This window comes from Centroberyx affinis, unplaced genomic scaffold (genome assembly GCF_046629955.1).
Source record: "Centroberyx affinis isolate AG114_WGS23_722 - 3 ecotype Tasmania unplaced genomic scaffold, CSIRO-AGI_Caff_v1 ptg004308l_1, whole genome shotgun sequence".
Lineage (NCBI taxonomy): Eukaryota > Metazoa > Chordata > Actinopteri > Beryciformes > Berycidae > Centroberyx > Centroberyx affinis.
In genome coordinates, this window is record NW_027282020.1 from 1 (window position 1) to 19,716 (window position 19,716).

At 40.2% G+C, this 19,716-nt stretch overlaps 1 protein-coding gene across 1 annotated transcript; it reads right to left on the bottom strand.

The window, feature by feature from the left end:
* Positions 1-12: 12 nt before the first annotated feature.
* On the bottom strand, positions 13-10,418 carry LOC139664518 (uncharacterized). Its single transcript, XM_071543369.1, has 9 exons — positions 10,350-10,418; positions 9,412-9,531; positions 7,862-8,175; positions 4,529-4,685; positions 4,231-4,332; positions 3,312-3,507; positions 3,008-3,122; positions 2,478-2,652; positions 13-2,132 (listed from the first exon to the last, which is right to left on the bottom strand). The coding sequence occupies exons 2-9, from the start codon at positions 9,520-9,522 to the stop codon at positions 1,938-1,940; spliced, it is 1,365 nt and encodes a 454-aa protein (XP_071399470.1). The 5' UTR covers positions 9,523-9,531; positions 10,350-10,418; the 3' UTR covers positions 13-1,937.
* Positions 10,419-19,716: the final 9,298 nt, after the last annotated feature.

Consider the following 19,716-nt stretch of genomic DNA (forward strand, 5'->3'; position numbering starts at 1 on the left):
AACACTATTTTTTTCTAGTAGCTTTGACCAGCAAATAATATTTTGTGTTTTAGCATAATGTAATCATGCTGTAGAAAGCTCCAGCTGTGCAATATCCCGGTAGGAAGAGAGCCATTCCCTCACTGACAGTGCATGTGGTGGCTTCCAGCGGCAAGCTACCATCCTTTTAGCAGCTGTGAGACCAGCTAACAAGTGGCGCCTATCATTTGTAGTTAGCTCCAAAGAGGAGGTGTCATTAAGTAATAGCAGACACTGTGAGTGAGGGATGGCTCTCTCCATAATACTAGACATAATACTTGAGACATTTTCCCAAAATCTATTAACCTCCGGGCACTGCCAGACCATATGAAGAAAAGTGCCAATGGTATTGTCTGGACAAAAGTCGCAATATGGATTAGCTCTGAGTTTCATTTGTTGTAATCTTTGAGGTGTAAGATAAGACCTGTGAATAAATTTATAGTGTATCATTTGATGGTTTGGATTTCTGGATGACAGGGATATATTTGACCATATAGTGTGCCAATCCAGATCTGAGGAAGAGTCTGTTAAGTGGCAAAGGTTTATATGAGGATTCAGTTATAAATTTATAAAGGTCAGAGACAATGCCATTGTTTTTACCTTTGGTGCCAAGTATCAAATGAAGGGGGTGAGTTTCCAAATCAGTGCCCCATGGGACACCTTGAGCACGCATTGCTGCACGCAACTGTAGATAAAAAAAGAAAGAAGTGCCCGGAAGATTATAGGACATTTGTAAATCTTGGAATTCACGGCGACCTTGTTGCCCTACAATGTCTTGGAGAGTATGAACACCTTTAACACCCCACTGTGGAAAGAAAATTGGCTTCCCATCTATCAAGAGAGAATAGTTATGAAAAACTGGAGATTGACGAAAGAATTTGTTGCAAATTTTAGCAAATTGCTGGACTTTATGCCACACAGTGAAAAGGTATGATATAATTGGCCCAAAATCCCGTTTCACTATCTTATGGGGTATGTTGGAATATATCAAATTTGGTAGATTATGAGGATATATTAATTGTCCTTCAATGGGGCGCCACGACACACAAGTCTCTGGATTCAACCAGGTAGTAAGTGGACGCAGAGCAAAACACCATGAATACCATTCAAAATTAGGCAGGTTAGGAAGTCTGGATTTTCATTGCAGCATCTGTAATCTGCAGCATCTGCAGAATCTGCAACATCTGCAGCATCTCCCTGAAGCTGAGTGATAAACTCCAACATCATCAGCAAATTGTTAGATGGATTTGGTCAATCAGACTGGCAATGTGGAGGAGGTTGATGGAAGAAAAGTAGAACCATACCTAGCTGTTCAACTATCAATAGTGAGGCTGTCTGGGATCTCGGTTTGAGATCACAGACATATTTGCAATTCTTGCATAACAGATGCAATGCCTGTATTGCACAAATGCACTGAATGTACAAAATATTAGTTACATCTTCCTGATATTGAGTTGCAGCCCCTTTTGCACAATCTACATCTCACTTTTCTCAAAGCTTAAAAATCCTTCTGTAGCTCGTCTGCTTCTCTTTATCTACATCTCCTCCTTTGTGATTGGTAATAGATTTAAGGTAGGTGATAGGTGATAGATTTCAATAAGGGATAGTGGCTTTTACCTGGATTCACCTCATCAGTGCACTTCATGAAAAGAGGAAGTGACCCTAATGTTTTCTACATTCAGTGTATGTTGCATTTGTGGACAGATCTCTGCTTTCTGTGAAGTTTGACAGACCACAAGTGGGTTTGAAACTTGGAAACTAATTGGAAAACAAGTTGTGGCTGGATTGAGAGTCGGCTGTGGGCAGGGATGTTATCTGAGATTTAACATCAGAAAAGCAATATTGGCTTGTGTTCAGACTGATTAGAAATTGTTCAGTGTAAAATAAATGAATAAATATCCCAGCAATGTCCCAGCAATTCAATTCCCATCCTCCAGTTCACTGATCAAAAGGTCTTTGCTGGGCAGCTTCATGTTGCTCAGGGCAACATTGACTTGTTCCACCAATCGCGGGGCAAACCTCAGCAGACCCTCATCCCTGACCAGATCACTCCTCTTCAGTGCAGTGTCCTTCCGCCGCCGCATGTGGTAAAGCTGTCCCAGTTCTGGGCCAATCTATAGAATAAAATGAAATAAATGAATTACTGCAATAAGAAAGAAAGTAAAAAGAAAGAAATAAGAAAATAATGAAATCAAACAGAAAGCAAGTAAACCCAAATAAGCAATTCTAAATGAAATATTGAATGAACAAACACAGACACACATACACACACACACACACACCTCATACAAAATGGAAAATGCATCTTTATGCCTTTAGATGGCGCACATTTCTCACTTTTGTCAGAGAAGAGAATCAGTCAAAACCAAACTTTTCACTGCAATTTCTTTGTGATTTTCATTGTTTGTTCCCAGACTCTATGAAATCAGAAGCAAACAGCCTGCCAGCCTCCTCCTGACCTTCACTGTGCCTCCTCCTGGGTTGTGCAGCTGGATGGCGTGGACCTCCATCTGCAGGACGCTGCGGGGGTTTACCACCAGCTTCCCTGTGGTGTAGCCCGAGTCACCTGGCTCCTTCAGCACATGGAGCAGAAAGTTGACCCCAGGAAGCCCCGCCCACTCTGCTACATCAAACCTGAAGGGTACAGCAGGTTTTTTAATCTCCTTTCTTTCTGTTTGTTTCTGCGCTCTTTATGTTGTAATATTGGTAATTTGTTGGTTTGTTGAGTCCAATATGGTTTCAGAGTTTTGGGGTTTAAGGAGATATGAGTGTTAGGGAGTCACAGCACAAATCTCCAATTATAGCTGATTGTTTGTTTGTATGCTTGTTTTTTCCCTTTTCTTTCAGATGATGATGATTATGATTATTATTGTTATTTCATTGCTTCCTTTTGTTTGCTGGAGGGAGACGTTTTTGTCACCTACAACTTGTACTATAAGTTGTAATGAATTCATTCACTCAGTAACACATTCACTCCTTTCTTCCTAACCTGCTGTCTTTCTCCTTTTCTTCAATAGGGAAGATGTTGTTGGCAAAGTAGAAGTTGACGTTTTCTCCATGTTTGCTCTCCAGTGTGGACAGCAGCTCTGCCCAGCTGTCACTACCTGACAATACAACAATATAATACAACATAACATAACATAACATAACATAACATAACATAATTTACAATGGTATTATTATGCACACCACCATCTTTATCCCAAACACACTCTCACCCACACTCTCTCTCTCTTATGTGTAACACAGTGTGTGTTTGTCTGTCTGTCACACACACAGACACACACAGCTACCTGTGGGCAGTATGACTTCGTCTGCGTCATGCATGAACAGGTATCTGGTCTGGTACATGTATCTGTACACACAGTCATTGTTGGCAGGTATCTGGCCGTAGTAGTGCAGGTCACCAGGCGACAGGGAGGGCAGCCAGCTGGATGACACCTTGAAGTGGGTGTCAATCGGCCAGGACAGCACCTCAACCAGACCCACCTGGGAGGGTGTTTCACATTACATTAAGGCCGTTTAGCTGATGCTCTGACACAACAGTAGAAAAAGCCTCGATCACCAGCAGAAGTCAATGCACAAACACATGGGCAGGACCAAATTTGTAGCAGGCTCATCCAGCTCAAGGCCTTGAGTTTAATACATGTGCCACAGAGCCATAAGAACTGGAAGGCATTATAAAATGGCACTAAACTTGCAATTTTCTCTTAAGTCTTTGATTATTACCAATACACAGGATCTGATGTAACTATTGCTTGGCTGAGGCAAAATCTGAAACCTGGCTGAATGATGTCACAGATAAGACCAGTGTGGCTTCCTCACAGTGAAGTCAGCACCCAATCATATCCTGTTCAAAGCTTCCGTTTTATGACTAATTCGTTTCTGAATAACTTGAACATAAACAGCAGTTGGTGTTCAGTCTATTCACTAGGTAATATGTCTGTAACAGATGGGTTACCGACAATAAGTTTAATGGTTCTGGTGTACACATCTATCCAAGTTCCTGTTGGCTATTAAATAAGTTGAATAAGTTATTTAATAATTAATAATTAATTATTTCTATCTTGAGGTTCCAAACACAATGATTGAGGTTTTCTGTAGACTATGGTTGGTTGTGATTATTAATGGAAATGTCAGTGTGTCCACTGTCACATGTGGCGTAGCAAGCCCTAAACTAAACAGCTACTCTGGTTGCTATAGTTACTGTACCTGGTTGCTGTAGTAACGCAGCACCTCCTCCATGGCAGGGGAGCAGCTGCTCTTATAGACAATGACCCTCTGAGCCCCTAGGAGGCGATACAGCTCCATTGCCTGGAAACAAAAATGTAAAAATTCTAATTATTTGGCTAATTATTTGGTTGATTTTAACGAAATGCTTAGGAGGGAAACCAAATGGCTAAAACAAAATGGCTGCAAATTGGAAATATGAAATCAAATAAAAGAAAGAGCTAGTTATTGCTCAACTTTATATCATGTAGTGTGATGTATAATAATATGCATCACTAACCTGGATGAACTGAAGCACATTGTCATAGTGATTAAACATGGTGGACAGGCACACAGTGAAGTTCAGAGGGAAACTGGAGCGGCGTTCAGCCTGGTTCAGGACAGGCAGGACGGTGATGTCATTCTGCTCCATGCCTTCAGACAGCAGCCCTGCGTACCTGTTAAGTTCAGCGTCAGAAAACATTATTTCTATAATATGCTCATCTTAGATATGGGTTCACAGACACGAAAACAGGGAAATGGCGTTGCAATAAAAGCAAAAGATCAAGTGTTTAAAAAATAGATTTTAGCTAAGTGTGACTGAATACATCAATTTACCTGAATTTGAATAAAACAATCACTGGTTACATTTACTGCACTTTGCTTTGTTTGCACATAAATAAATTGTAGCAATATGTAGCCCTTCAAATGACACCTGTTAAACTCACAAAACACCCTGACTGGTTGACCATGTTCCTGGGTTTATTTTCTTCACCTACTAGGCCAGGGGTACTCAAATACAAATCTTAAAGGTCCACAAAGAAAATTTTCAATTAGACAAAGGTCCGTTTATTAAGGTCAGTCAAGCTTTTAGCGAATTATAATTAAATTATTAAATTAATAATATAAAATTAAATATAAAATATATATAATATAAAATTAAATTATATAAAATATATAAAATAAAATTAAATAAAATATAAAATTACATGTTAAATTAAATTAAATTAAAGCTACAAATCACCATTTCCCCATTATCCCCATCCCCCAAACCCGGTTCACACACCCAGCCACCAAAGGTGAATCAAACCATCCTAAGAATCAAAGTCCAAATAAGTCCAGAACTATTGTACATTGTGTCAAACACTGTTGCTTAATGAGAGAAGTGGCACCTTTGGTCTGCTGCCAAGACTTTGAACTTTGGCACAAAAGGTGTGATGGCCAGGCAGAGACACTGATGCAAGTGTTCATGGGTGAGTCGGCTGCGGTACTCGTTCTTCACCGTGTTCATTGTTGAGAATGCAGACTCACTGCTGGAGGCTGGCCACCTTTGAACACGCCATTTTAGATTGATTCACGTTCCAAATCTAGGCTAGTAGCTAACAGCTGACGAAACGAGCTGCGCTGTCAACTTCATTACACCGGTCTTTGTTCTCTTCTCTTGTAAAAATAAAGTTTGAAAAAAAAAGTGCGGCTCTACAGTATGACGTCGCGTCCGCGACCCACCGCTGTCATGGAGATGACGGGACGCTGAATGTGATTGGACCAAACCAAAGCAGAGTAGACGTCCTCACACAGACAGCGCTGCTTGCAGTGGAGAAAGCGGAGAATTTTGACTCGTTGCGTTGCGGCGAAGTCTCGCAGATAATACAAATAATACATATGAAAAGTATAATTTGCTCAGAGTCCGGAGACAGTTGTGGTTCGGTCCGGATCCGGACCGGAGTCCGGACTTTGAGGATGACTGTACTAGGCTATCTAGATGCTGAACCCCCAACTTTTATAAAAGATTTGAGATATGTTTCAGTGGATTCTATGTGACAAACTACTTTAACTGTAATCAATCAATCAATCATGTACTGGTTATCTCTAAGGTGCGCATGTGTAACTGTAACACTGTACGGCTTTACTAAAAAGCACAATGTGTTCTTTGTCAACCTAACCTGGATAAATAGAGGTAGACGAAAACGCCACACACCCACGTCACACACAATGTTTTTATCTTTTCTTACATTTCCTGCTCTTGAAGATAAGAGTGATTTATCCAGGATATCTTGACACTTCACCACTGTTATCGCCCATCCACACCCACATATACATATACATATACATATACATATACATATACATATACATATACATACACACATTCACATACGCTGGTTGAGGGGTTCATGGGGAACAATGTCAATAGTTCATCCACATATAAGCAGAGGTGGAAAGTAACTAAGTACATTTACTCAAGTACTGTACTTAAGTACAATTTTGAGGTACTGGCACTTTGCTTGAGTATTTCCATTTTGTGAGTCTTTATACTTTTATTAAACTACATTTCAGAAGGAAATACTGTACTTTTTTACTCCACTACTACATTTATCTGATGGCTGTAGTTACTAGTTACTTTGCAGAATAAGGTTTTACATGCAAAACATACAATAAGCTCATAAAATATGATGCATTGTTAAGAGTTTAAACTCCCAAACAGTATATGGTGTAGTTAGATCTACAGCATTAAAACACTTCTCACAGCTTAATGCATCAATAATTTAACACTCTAAAAGGGACTGTTCTTCACAATGAGTACTTTTACGTTTGATACTTAAGTACTGTTGAAGGAAATAATGTTATCTTTATAGTCAATGCATAACACACATACATGTACTATGCACAGTAAGAAGAGAGTGGAGAGAAAGAGGCCTTTGATACCAGCTCATGCCAGTAAGTTTCTCACAGACAGAAAGCGAGAATAATGGGATATGGGAATAATAAGAAGAGCATTCATATCAAGGATAGAATGATCCAGGAATTAGGGAGGAAGACTCCTAGTTTCGGCCTTGAGGTACAAAACAGCAGGTGCTTTCCGTCAGCAATAGCTGGATTGACGCACTGACCATATTCCGACAGTTAGACCAATTAGAGAGCCACATTAGGTAAAGTTTGGAAGCAGACTATCCTTCTAGGTGGAGCATTGTGTGAAGGAGGGTTAGAAGATAGAAAATAACCTGCAGATGAGAATTCTTGGTGAGACCCTTCACATATCAGTTGTATCGTGTACTCTGTTATCTGAAGAATAAAGCAAAGGAAATTCTCATGCATTCTGTGTTCAGCTCCTCAAACCTGAAGTGGAAGAGAGAACAAAATCCACTACGACAGTACATTTTACTGCTAATACTTCTATACTTTTACCTAAGTAAATTATTGAATGCAGAACTTTTACTTTTAATGAAGCATTTTTCAGTGTCAGTGAAGCCTGACACCTAATGGTGAAAAGTAGGGTAGTGAACTGGCCTTCTGCTATTGGCTGGTCTTTGTGCCAGGTGATGTCACTTCCTATAGAGTAAACAGGTGGTGACATCACCTGGCTCAAAGACCAGCCAATAGCAGATGGCTGATTTGGCTGGATTTGAGTACGTTTTCCACCTCTTATGCACTTATTCTACTGCCAGCATTTACTGTTATGCCTGCTGTACATTAGAAGACTAAGAGCTAGACTACATGGTGTAGGATCTCACATTAATAATTTGTTTAAAGCTTGTCTTTCCATCACAGAGCCAGTACAGAAATGTGTTTCCGACAGTGTAGCAGGTCACCAGGTAGCTCGTATTCAAAAAGGTCAACTGAGAGTGTGTGGTACCTGGGTCGGCAGCCGTCAGGTATCTGACACAGAAAGTCTCCTGTGCAGTAGGGGAAGAAGTAGTGGGAGGGGTGGGTGTTACGTTCTGCTGCCACGGTAACCAGACGGCCATCGTTATGGCAGCAGAAGATGCAGCGACTCCGCTTATTGTCCTCTTCCCGCCACACGATGGCGAGCAGGCGGACGCTGGCCTTGGCCGCCCGGTGCTCAAGGAAGGCGTTGAGCAGTGATGTTTTGGAGCCGTGAACGGGGGTGAAGGGGTGGGAGCCGACCTTCACACCACACCGCTCCCCGGACTGGAGGCTTCGACTCACCTAGAGGGAGAACAGAGGGAGGAGGCACTGAGACTACGAGGGAGAGAGAGGGGGGGTTGATTCAAACCCACAACACGCTTATTAGATCTCTGCTGTGGTTAATTAGCTTACTCCTCTATTGTGAAAATGCTGTCACCTCCACCATCAGGAATAACACGAAAGTCAAGTCTGTCAATCTCTGCCACTAACCACAAGTAATTAACACAAGATGGAAGTTATGGCTGGCAGCAGCTGCACTATAACAGGTTGAGCAGGTTTTTGAATGTTGTTTTGGACTGATGTCAAAAATAAGCTCTGTGTTTAACGCAGGCCTGTCTTGTCAATGTCTTGTCATACATTTTGTTATATGAGATATTTTTGACAAATCAACACTGCTTTCATGAATTTTAAAGCATAATTGTAATCCATGTTAGTAAAAAGCTAATGCTAGGCTAACCTGTGAAAAAAATAAACTACAGCAGAGGTTGCATTCCTCCAACATCACAAACACTCAAAGCTTCAGCTTCAGGCAAGCTAGCATAGCAAATTCAAAAACCTACAGTTTAAAAAACTACTATTGTAAAAAGATATAAATCTCTATATTCTGCTTTATGACGTGTTATTGTGTGACAAACCCATTGTAGTTCAATTTCTAAGACAGTTAGCCATTTGTTAGCAGCTTACTGTATTAGGGCGCATAAAACCTTCAAAATTCACGAATGGGATGTTTAATGGTTTATTTTATCTCACAGACCGAAATGTTAAATCTTTCTTAAGCTTGTCTTAACCACAGACCTTATTTTCAGGCTTTTAACCACAACCCCATTCAAATCGTAATAACTTTTCAGCCTAGGGAACCCACGGCTCAAAAATGCTTACTCACTACTGGGTTTTAGGACTCAAAATCGCTCTTGGTCCAAGGTGGCGGCACACCAATGAACTGTGGTCTACTACCCACTTTTGAACCATTATTTGTGACAATGAAACATAAAACCTCAAATAGGATCATGTCTGTATATTATGAACAGTAAAAGTTATTACTGAGGTGATTTACTCACTACATACAATTCCTGTATTAGATGTGCATCAGTGTGTGTTGGGCCACTACTGCAACTTTCTCTTGCTTGATCAAAACTTTGCTTAAAGAACTTTCCTCCCCCCAGCTGTAACTGTCCTCCAATAATCAATGTTAATTTGCCTTTTAATTTGCCTGAATCTTGCTATACACCTTTCCCCTGTTCCACTGCAGTGACTCACCAGCTCATCTGTTGTCCAGTGCTGCTGGGTGAAGAAAACTACAACTCCCATCAGAGAGACCAGCAGAACCAGGACCAGGAAGACCCTCCTCTGCTGTCTCCACGTCATCATGGGAACTACCTGGATGGGTTGATTCAGATCAGACAGACAGACATTACATTCATGCAATAATGAAAATAGGTATGTGTGCATACAGTGCATTATAAATGGATGGCCCGCCCCTTCATTTAAATTTTAAAATAACAAGGCTAAAAACATACATATATACATCTATTGGTGATGAGTGTGTAGGAGAATTTTTGGTTTGATTTACACAGGCACAAAAAATGTGATTTTAAACTTTTTGGGGTACAGATCAGAACTTCACATGGCTGTCTAACCAGGGAAAAACAAGGAATCACTTTTTTTTTTAGGCAGGGAAAGCACACCTGTGCCAAAGAACAATAAAAATCAGATTTTGATGTATCTGTGTAAATCCAGTCTTGGTACAAAATTGGAGAAAGGCTCCTATACATTGTTTAATTAAATAACTTCATTGATCACACAAAAAATACCAGGCTTTCAAGCAAAAGGAACAAACAATTTCTACTTCCTCCATTCCTGCCACTCTATTACTTCAGTGACAGAATGTATCATATCGTTTACTGCCTTGTCATTTCCTCAGTCATCACATCAGCTCTGTACCTGTTGCATAGCCTACAGTTACACTAAAACATGTAAACCTGAACTGCATTACCATACCACACTGGATATGTAAACTGCATGACTATGACTAAACTACACTTGAATTGTTGTTATTGAGCAACCTGTTTGGCTAGAAAAATGGTTGAAAATAATAAATGAATAAAACAGATATTTAGAAAACTGGCATTAAGGCGAATAACTGATAAAAAGTGAAGTGAAAGTGAATGAGATGAAAATTACGAAAAGTTACTCACCTCTGTTCTTCCTCTTCACAACATTAACCCTCACCCAGACATGAAATATCTAGAACAAAGAACCTGTTCAGCCTCAAGCCAAAGTCTATGGGTGTATCTAATATATGGTCAATAACTAACCCAACCCAGCCCTGCGTTCAGCCCCGACAAAACGTAGCAAAACATTTAATTAAACGGAAACGGTGGTGCGTTGAACACCCTGTTGTGTTACGCAAGCATTGCAACTATGACAGCTGAGGAAGCCATTCTTTGTGTTCTTTAAATGTGTTGAATTCTACAAAATACGCTCGATGTCACAGTCACTGGCCTTGCCGTCCAGAATAGCAGAAAACATCCCAATGGAGTGAAGGGGTTAGTGGAAACTGTGGTTCCTAATTATAGTGATCCAACATTTGCCTTGCATTTCAGGATGAAAAGGCAAACATTTCAGGTGAAGGATAATCCACTTCTTACCTTCGAGACTGTGTTAGGACCTATATGAGCTAATTATTTTAGCCTAAGTATTAGGCCTATCATTATTGCTGATCACAATATTTACCATTATATATTTAGAGGAGTAGAGTGGAGTAGAAAAGTTTATGAAAGTGTCACTCCACAATGGTTCATACAATAGCAAAAGATACAAACATGTCTTCTAATTAGTTCAGTTGTTGCAGACACCAAGCTGCAGCGGACGCATTTGTAAAGGACTTTTGTTGGATCCATTGTACGCACTGCCTTTTTAATGGGCGGGGTTTATATACACGTCGCTGCTGATTGGCTGATTGGCTGATTGGCTAACACCTCTGACACCCCCCCCCAAACGAGAGACAACGTACCTCAAAGCCCGTTGCACACCGTTTCACACTGTTTCGATGAAACATGACGTTCAACCCGGAAACCGTAGCAAAACGGTGCACACCGTATTTAGATTGAACGTGCCCCTGTTCTCTCTCACACATTCTCCTGCTGTCTCAAATGACTCCTGTGAATCATATCTCATCAGACTTCACTGTCAGCGGCGGATCTACCGGGGTGGCATGGGGTGGCAGCTGCCACCCCCAAAAAATGCCTTGCCACCCCAGCTGCCACCCCAGTTTTGGACAATCTAATTAAAAATATATATATGAAAAGTTGTGGCTGGCCGGAAATTTACAAGAGCGAAACTCTAATGTCCGAGTGCAAGTGAATGCAGCAAGAGATGACGCTCCCCGTAGACTCCTAACCCTCCCCAACCAACCATTAGTTTAATACATCCATGCTTGGTATGCGCTGGGTGAGCAACTTTCATTGGAATGAATGGGCCGCCATCTTTGAATGCCTCATCCATAGTTTAATACATCCATGCAACCAACAGGAGCTGTTAACGTGCATTCAGAGCGACTTCATCTGTGACCTTCTGTGACACAACAGTAACGGCAGGAAGAAGAAGAAGATAACGACAGTCCAGTCGGCAGACCATACGGTGAAAGAATGAGGTTGATGAGCAGATAGCTGTATTACCAGGAGTTAGTAAATCTGATTGGCAGTTTCATACATAATAATGTCAAGCGAGTTCACAGGGCTGCCAACTCCCACGCATTGTCCGAGAGACTCACGCAATTTACATTTTTCACACGCTCTCACGCCACAAGTCCATTTTCTCACGCAGTGAAAAACAAATTCATAACTGATAACGTCGCGAAGCGAAAAAAGGAAACTGACAGCAGGACAGACGAGACAGAGCAGCACCGTGCAGCAGAGAGTTATTCAAACCATCGGGGGAAAGCGAGAAATATACACAGATCTATTTATTCCCATGCATGGTGCTCAGAGTAATCGCTCCCTCTCCTCTCGCGCCGTGCGCCCGCAGGCAGGAGTGAGAGTGAGTTGCTATGGTTACGGGGACGCTCTGTCTGTCGCTCTGAAACTTTTAGGTTAGTGTGCCTTGCAAAATCATGACTGTAAGCACCTCAATGCTGAAATCTAGTAATATAACATAACATTTTTGGTTAACATTATACAGGGTTGCTGTTTCTTGACTTAATCCAAGAGGTTAGGTGGTGTAGAAATGCAGGAAATTTGTTTTAAATTACTATTTCTTTATGAACACCCCCACTTTTGTGGTAAGGCAAGTCAGCTGTTTTATATAGTGCATTTCATACATAGAAAATTCAATGGGTTTTACCCATGCTTTGGCCTGTTTTTTAGGCTGCAGAGAGGAGTAAAGGTGGCCCTAACTTTTAGTCTCTCATTTTTATTGGTTTTCTTCTTGTCCTTTTATTGGTTTTAGTTTTGGAACATCCAAAACCATTAATACAAACGAAATGATTTTGTGTATATATATCTATATCTATATCTATTTGGGCTGTCAAATTGAATGCATTAATTTAGATTAGATTTAGAAATAACACGTTAAAAAACGTAAATTAACGCATATAAATCAATGATCTGTTATGGCCACATTGTATTTGGAAAAATGTCTGAAGATTTGGAAATAAAACAATTTAGGCTACCTTTAGATATTTCTATTCAATGCTTTACTCATGTGCCACAATAATGTGATGTTTTTGAGTTAAAATATCTTCATTTGGAGGCTTTTCCAAGCAAATATTGATGATTGTTTGCGATTAAATCAGCATATATATATTTCTGCCACCCCTTAAAATCTCCATGCCACCCTCTTGCCACCCCATGAATATTTCTCTAGATCCGTCCCCATGTGGAGACGTCAGATCAGTTTCAAAGTTAATAACCACATCCTGTTGTGCCTGCAGAGCCGTGAGAGCCTGCATGAGGAGCTGTCTGGACTGGTCCCCACAGAGGCTGCTACTGGAAAGCGCGAGTTTCATTTTGTGCAGGTGCATATGAACGCATGTTCATGCTAGTCTGGTATCCAGCCCCTATGAATCGCAGTTTTCAGCACTCTTGGAATTTGCATGGCGATTCATAAGGGTACCATACGTATATCATAAGTTATTCATACCTTATGAATCGCCATGCAAATTCAAAGAGTGCTGAAAACTGCGATTCATAGGGGCTGGATACCAGGCTATGTTCATGCGCGATGCGGTTATCTTTTCTGAGCAGCAGTCTATAAACACCGTTGCCCGTTAGCTTTTATCAAACGTAATAAATGTATTTCACTTTCACTTTTGTCAGGCACAGAGTCACAGAACACAGCCCTGGAAGTGGCTGGCAAGCAAACAAGACACAGACAGACCAAGAGATGCACTGCAGGTTAGCAAGACAGCCAGACTAGAGAGAGATGCACTGCAAGCAGCACATCAACTTAACGTTACTGTTATTTGCCGACATCAAACTTGGAGAGGAGAGAACACAAGTTTACCTGATTGCTGTTCCCGCAATTCACTGTCATGGTGGTTTTTTTTTCCTATTTTCGTGACCAGACGGATAGTACCGCTTCATCCTCTCATCTTAGTTGTAAACATTGACACACGCTTTGACACGAGGGGGAGGCGGGGCCCTTGCGTAATTTGCGGGGCCCTACGCAACTTGCGTAGTGAGCGTATAGGGCCGCCCGGCTCTGTGTGCCTATGAACAGAACAGGAAGAGTTAAAGAAGAGTTAAATAGTGGTGTAAGTGGTGTAAATATCTGACGCAAAATATGATTGTTTGGCTTCTTAAGACTTGGATTATGCTGCACAAGCTGTATGGAGTTGTTTTATGGATATTTTTTTGCTCTTTTTGGAACTCTAAAGAAACAGACCCCACGGACTTCAGTTGTTCTGGAGAAGGCTGCAGAGTTGTGGTGGCAACCTCCCTGTGTGTTATATGGACTAACTAATAGATAAGACTTACAAGATGAACTAACAAGAAGATAATGACCGAATTTTTAATTTTGAGCAAACTATTCCTTTAAACCATGTTTATATTTAATCTACAGGATTTTACTGGGCTGTAGGCTATTTAACACTGCAAAGGAATACGTGTTCACAAGATGACATCAATAAGACAAATTAAAATTTGACAGCATAAAGAATAACATATGGTCTCCTTACAAAAAGAGCAAAAACGTACAGCCTGGCGCGATGTCCAGCCTAACCCTGACCTGATTCTAAGCCCAACCCTAACATTAACCCTCACCCAGACATGAAATATCTACACAGGTAGAGAACCTCTAATGGATTACAGGCATAAAAGGGAAGCAAAAACCACAGCTGTAGGAAATGCAATTTATTTGCAATTTTTTAATAACATCATTCCTCAGATAAAAATGCAATGTTACAGGAATATACATCAGAGATTAATTTAAAACTTGCTTTCAAGGGACCATACAGTCTAAATATACTTTTTCCTTTTTTATTTACTGGTAGCGTGCGTTATAAGCAAGACAGACTCTGTCACCAATGACAGACTGACAAGTTACAGATACAAACTGTACATCACCTATTTACAAATCAACTTTTTGTTTGGTTTTTCATTTCACTTTTTATTGAAAATAGGAGTAGAAAAGTGATTGAATTAATATTCTGATTTATTTCATTTGTATTCTTTCCCTTTCTAAAATCTAAAATGAAACGAATGAACAAACGGAAAAAGAAAGGATTTTCCTTTAGAAAAAGAAAGAGAAGAAGAAGAAGAAGAAGAAGAAGAAAAGGTGTGTCAACCGTGAGACCATGCAGTCGTCACCAAGGAGACAAGGTAACTGAGGAAACCAAATGAGGTTGGGCCAGTGTCACTTAGCAACCTCAGAACCAATGGAATCCCTCACATGGCGGAAGGGAAGTGGCTTATATGAACAAACTCAGTTACAAAATGGCCACCTGCCTCCAAAGCTACCATAAGCACAATAACACACTCTAGTTCATTTTTTGACCATAAATAGTGCTGTTATTAAATACTACATTTAACAGTAGCGCCACTACTAATATTACAACAAATAGGTTGTTGGTCTCTGTGTGAATATCTCTCTCCAAAAAATAAACTTGAGGATTAACAGACTTTTCTCCAATGGAAAAAACAAACAAACAACACAACAGCTCTATCCTGTCAGCGGCCCTTTAACACTTTGCATGAGTAGTGAACTAAAACCATGCACAAGATCATAAGACACTACTGACCAGTGTGTTTACCCGGTATGGAACACAAAAGCCTTCACAACGAGCTGTGTATCCTGCCGTTGAATCAAACATTGTCTACTCTTGGTTTCAGTGGAGAGTTTTAGTGTCGTGCAGGTTGTTGAAGAGGCCTTTCCACACCAGCAAGAAATACGTCTTGGAAGAAACACTGACAGTGTGCACAACAACCGCTCTTTACCTAAGAGTCTGATGCTCTGAAATGGGCCAACTCATTCATTAAAGCTGCATTTACACAGACATACAAGACCTCTTTGTTTTGAACTCTTTGTGGCATGGCTGTGATCTCCTCATGGCCGTCTAAACGAGAAAGAAACCACTTGGAATCCAACTTTTCCCAGTCTTGATGACCATGCAGAGATCTGATTTGTGCCGGCAAAGAGTTCAATTCAGATCTTTCACGTCTGTAGAAATCATAGTCAAAAACGAGATCGCTGGAACGCTAGCTAGATCTCCAACATCTAATCTTCTTCCACAAAGGGCTGCTAAAGACTCTGAAACATGTCCAAACATAAACCAACAGTCTAAATATAACTTTCACATATTTAGTGTGGTTATTTCAGATATGGTAGAACGCTAATATGAATGACACAGCATCCTATTGTTTGAGGGACGACAGCTTAGTAACAATTATCATTCATGGTGCAACATGTAGTAGCTCTTATTTAATAAAACTACAGGGAAGAAGCGGATGCAGGGAAACAGAGACGTTCGGTCCACTCCAAGCAGAAAGTACTGAAAATGGAGGACGAGCCGCTGAGTTGGTAAAGCCAGAACCACTGATGGAGAGTTCGTACCACAGATGCTGCAACATCTCTACAACTAAGAAGTGTTGGCTGAGGATACGCAGCAATGGCGGGATGCTGCCAAACATTAGAAACTCTAGCTGGTATAGAATCACCAGGTCCTTAGCAACAGGACTGCTGACACTGCAGTGATCAAACTCCTTTCCTCAATGGCTAATCGACAAGCTGTGGGCAAAGAGAGCCAAAGATCTATGCGTCCAACTTGTGGTATTCTTATATGTGCAAACGGGGATCTCCTCTACATGTTTCGATTCATATTGCCGCCTCTGCATATCAGTGATAATGATGAAGAATGAGTGATAAATAGAAGGCATGACAAAACTAACAGTCGTCCTGAATGTTCACATAGAGAGGTGCTGCTGTAGGTGCTGCTACACAATGGGTGGGTTTTTAATCTAGCTATCCTATCTGTTATTTCTATATCTATGTACCTATTGGACAAGTGCATCTCATCTATGTGGTTCATTTCTGGGCTCACCACCCTGGGAAAATTTGTTCAAATATAAAAAGGGAGATTAATTTGATAGTTATCAGAGGGGATGTAAAATATATTTTTGTGTTGAAAATGGATGGAGGGGGAAGTGTCGCCCCTTTTATCCCCTTCTGTTCAACACCAGCAGTCTCTGCAGTGAGCAAATCAAATCTTCCCAAGAGTTCAAAGGTGAGGAGTGAAGACTTTGCATGCATCAATGGAACTTTCCATGCATGAACATCCTATAGGAAGTCTGTGTTGCGATGAACCAGTACTTCAGCAAAGTAAGTACAGTACTTTATGCAAAGGATTGGCAAGGCTACATTCAAAACATATCGTATTACTGATCACCATTTTATAATAGTAATCAGTAGCATAATCCACAGGATTACACAAACTTCACGACTTAATCGAATTACTTTCAGTGACATTTGAATGACTTTGCCTCTAAAATCCATACGATATGATGTCAAACAATTTATTCCAATTTACAGACTGTAAATGGAATAATTGTGTATGTGTTCATGGTGTATTTGTTGTCAACAACGATTACTGATAATACAACAAAACTTTTATCCATCATCTCACAATCTATCGCCTGGTTACCTGATCATAATCCAGCTAGTAAATGCCTCATTTTCCAAAAGTATCTGTAATGTGTCTCTCTGTTATGAAATGTACGAACCACAGTCACTTTCATCTTGTAGTTAGATTATTGTAATCCCATTGCATGTGTTCTGTTACTTCTGTTAACACAAACAAAGGCAAATCTGCATGCAAAGGAAACTTATCAATAGTGAACTGTAAACTGCAGGGAAGCATTCAGCTGATGGTAAAACCAGTGAGGCTTTTGTCCTCTGGTCCTAAAATAGAAAACGCCAGTGCATGTAGAGTTTAATACAACTCACAGCATGGCACCTAGAAACCTGATCAGGGCATCTTCCTTAAAAAAGAAAATCATTTCTTTGAATGTTAATCATCCTACAGGCTGCAGTATCCAACTCCAAATTGTCATTTGATATCTTATAATGTCGATATAGTTTTTCTATATAGAATATCTAAAATAGAAAACATTTCTAGTATTCTTATTTTTTATAATTGATTCCCTCTTACACTTCCTTTTCCATTTCTGAAATGCATTCGTCAGCGTCGATAACACGTCAACGTCAAAATAATATCTGTACATCAGCAAAACAAAGAGGTGATGCGCTCTTGTTTCTCCAGAAAAGGGAATTCATATCTTTAATTAGAGTCCTACAACAGGCTATGCTGATTTTACCTAGAAAAAAAGAAAATAAAATCTATATTCAAAATAGTCATCTTAAAATATTTCTGTCAGGATCAAACGATGATCGACAAACAATTCACTTTACAAGAAAATATAACATACATCTGTTGCAACTATGGTAGATCTACATGAGGAAATCTTTGAGTGATCCGACCTGGACAGGAAAAATAACAAGACTCCTGCCAACCTGCCTGCTCTCAGTCTGTGATGCTTCAGTTGCACTCTTAAAAAAGGATGAGACACTTTCAACACATCCTGCTGTCTAGTTTAGGAAAACACACAATTCTGTTCCTTTTTAATACAACAAATGTTAATAACACATGTAAATGTGTGTTACAATGTGTTGAAAACAACATGCTTTTTGAGAGTGTATACTGAGCAGCTCAAATCTTATTTCTTCCACACAGACATAAAATCAGAGTTTTTATCCCTTTGTGGCTCAGATGTGATCCTCTTATTGTAAAGATGAAATCACATGGAATATGAATTTAACCTGTTCAGATATCCATAAAAAGATCCGATTTGTGCCACAAAGGGCTTCTGATGAGATTTGCCATCCCATTTGTAAATCTATCTGATAAAACAATGATTTGATCCTCTCATTGCTGTATAAACATGGAAAAACACATGGAATTTAATTTGATGCTGTTGAGATTCAACTAAGTTGCCATATAGCAGAAGAAAATCAGATTTGAGCCTGCAGCGTAAATGCAGCCTGACAAAATCAACTTGGGTCTCAATGCTGAAGAATTTATCTACTTAATTGGCCAGCTGCCCAGCTACTACTTCCCTGTCTGCGCCCAATCAGGAATTCTCTAAAACGATGTAGTTCAAGTCATCCAAATCCTTTTTTGGAAGAAAAAGTAGAAGCTACATGATTTACATGGCTCAAAGCATAGAGAGATCTAGTCCTTCATAGGTTGAATTTTTGGTTAGATGTCTTTAGTAGCTCCCAAACAACATGTGCGTGTGTGTGTTTGTGAATGTGTATATGTGTATATGTGTGTGTGTGTGTGTGTGTGTGTGTGTGTGTATCACTGATGTAGGACTAGTGAAAGAGAGACGAAGAAGTCTCTCAGTGCTACAATTAGACAATGTCCAGCCTCTGACCTGCACTGATAGGTTGCTGGTAGTTAAACTTCTCTCCACCGACTCACAAAACACAAAACAATTCATAAATCTATGCGTAGTTTCAGTTTCTTTTGATATGCAGCTTTTGCTATAGCTTGTTAGAACTAAGATCTCTCTGTTGCTTAAAACTGAACAGCGGCAATCAAGGTGGGACATGAACACCCTCTTACCATTATTTGGCTGGTGGCTGGTAAACTGGCAGATTATCAACCAGAATCTGGAGACTCTATTGTTTTCTATGTTTGGTAACATAACAACAGGAGTGGAATGGATAGAGCAGACTCTCTCATAAACTAGACATCCACAACCATCTCTAGCTGTGCCAAAGCAGTCCTTTCAAAAACTGAACAACGATCATCATAATGATACACCACATAAGACAAGATACACCAGGGAGAATGCTTTCTATTATTCTGGTTGGATTTTTGGAAAAGCCAGTTCTGACCAGCCAAGCCATATTTTAAGGACTGGAAAGCCTGTCTGTGAAAAGTCCTACAAGCTCATCTGTTACATGCCATCAGCTAAATTATCCAATGTCTCCTCCTCAGTCAATGTCACTACAATATTCCCTGTTGGTCCTTTTTGGCCAAAAATATAGTCAGTAAAGTGGGAC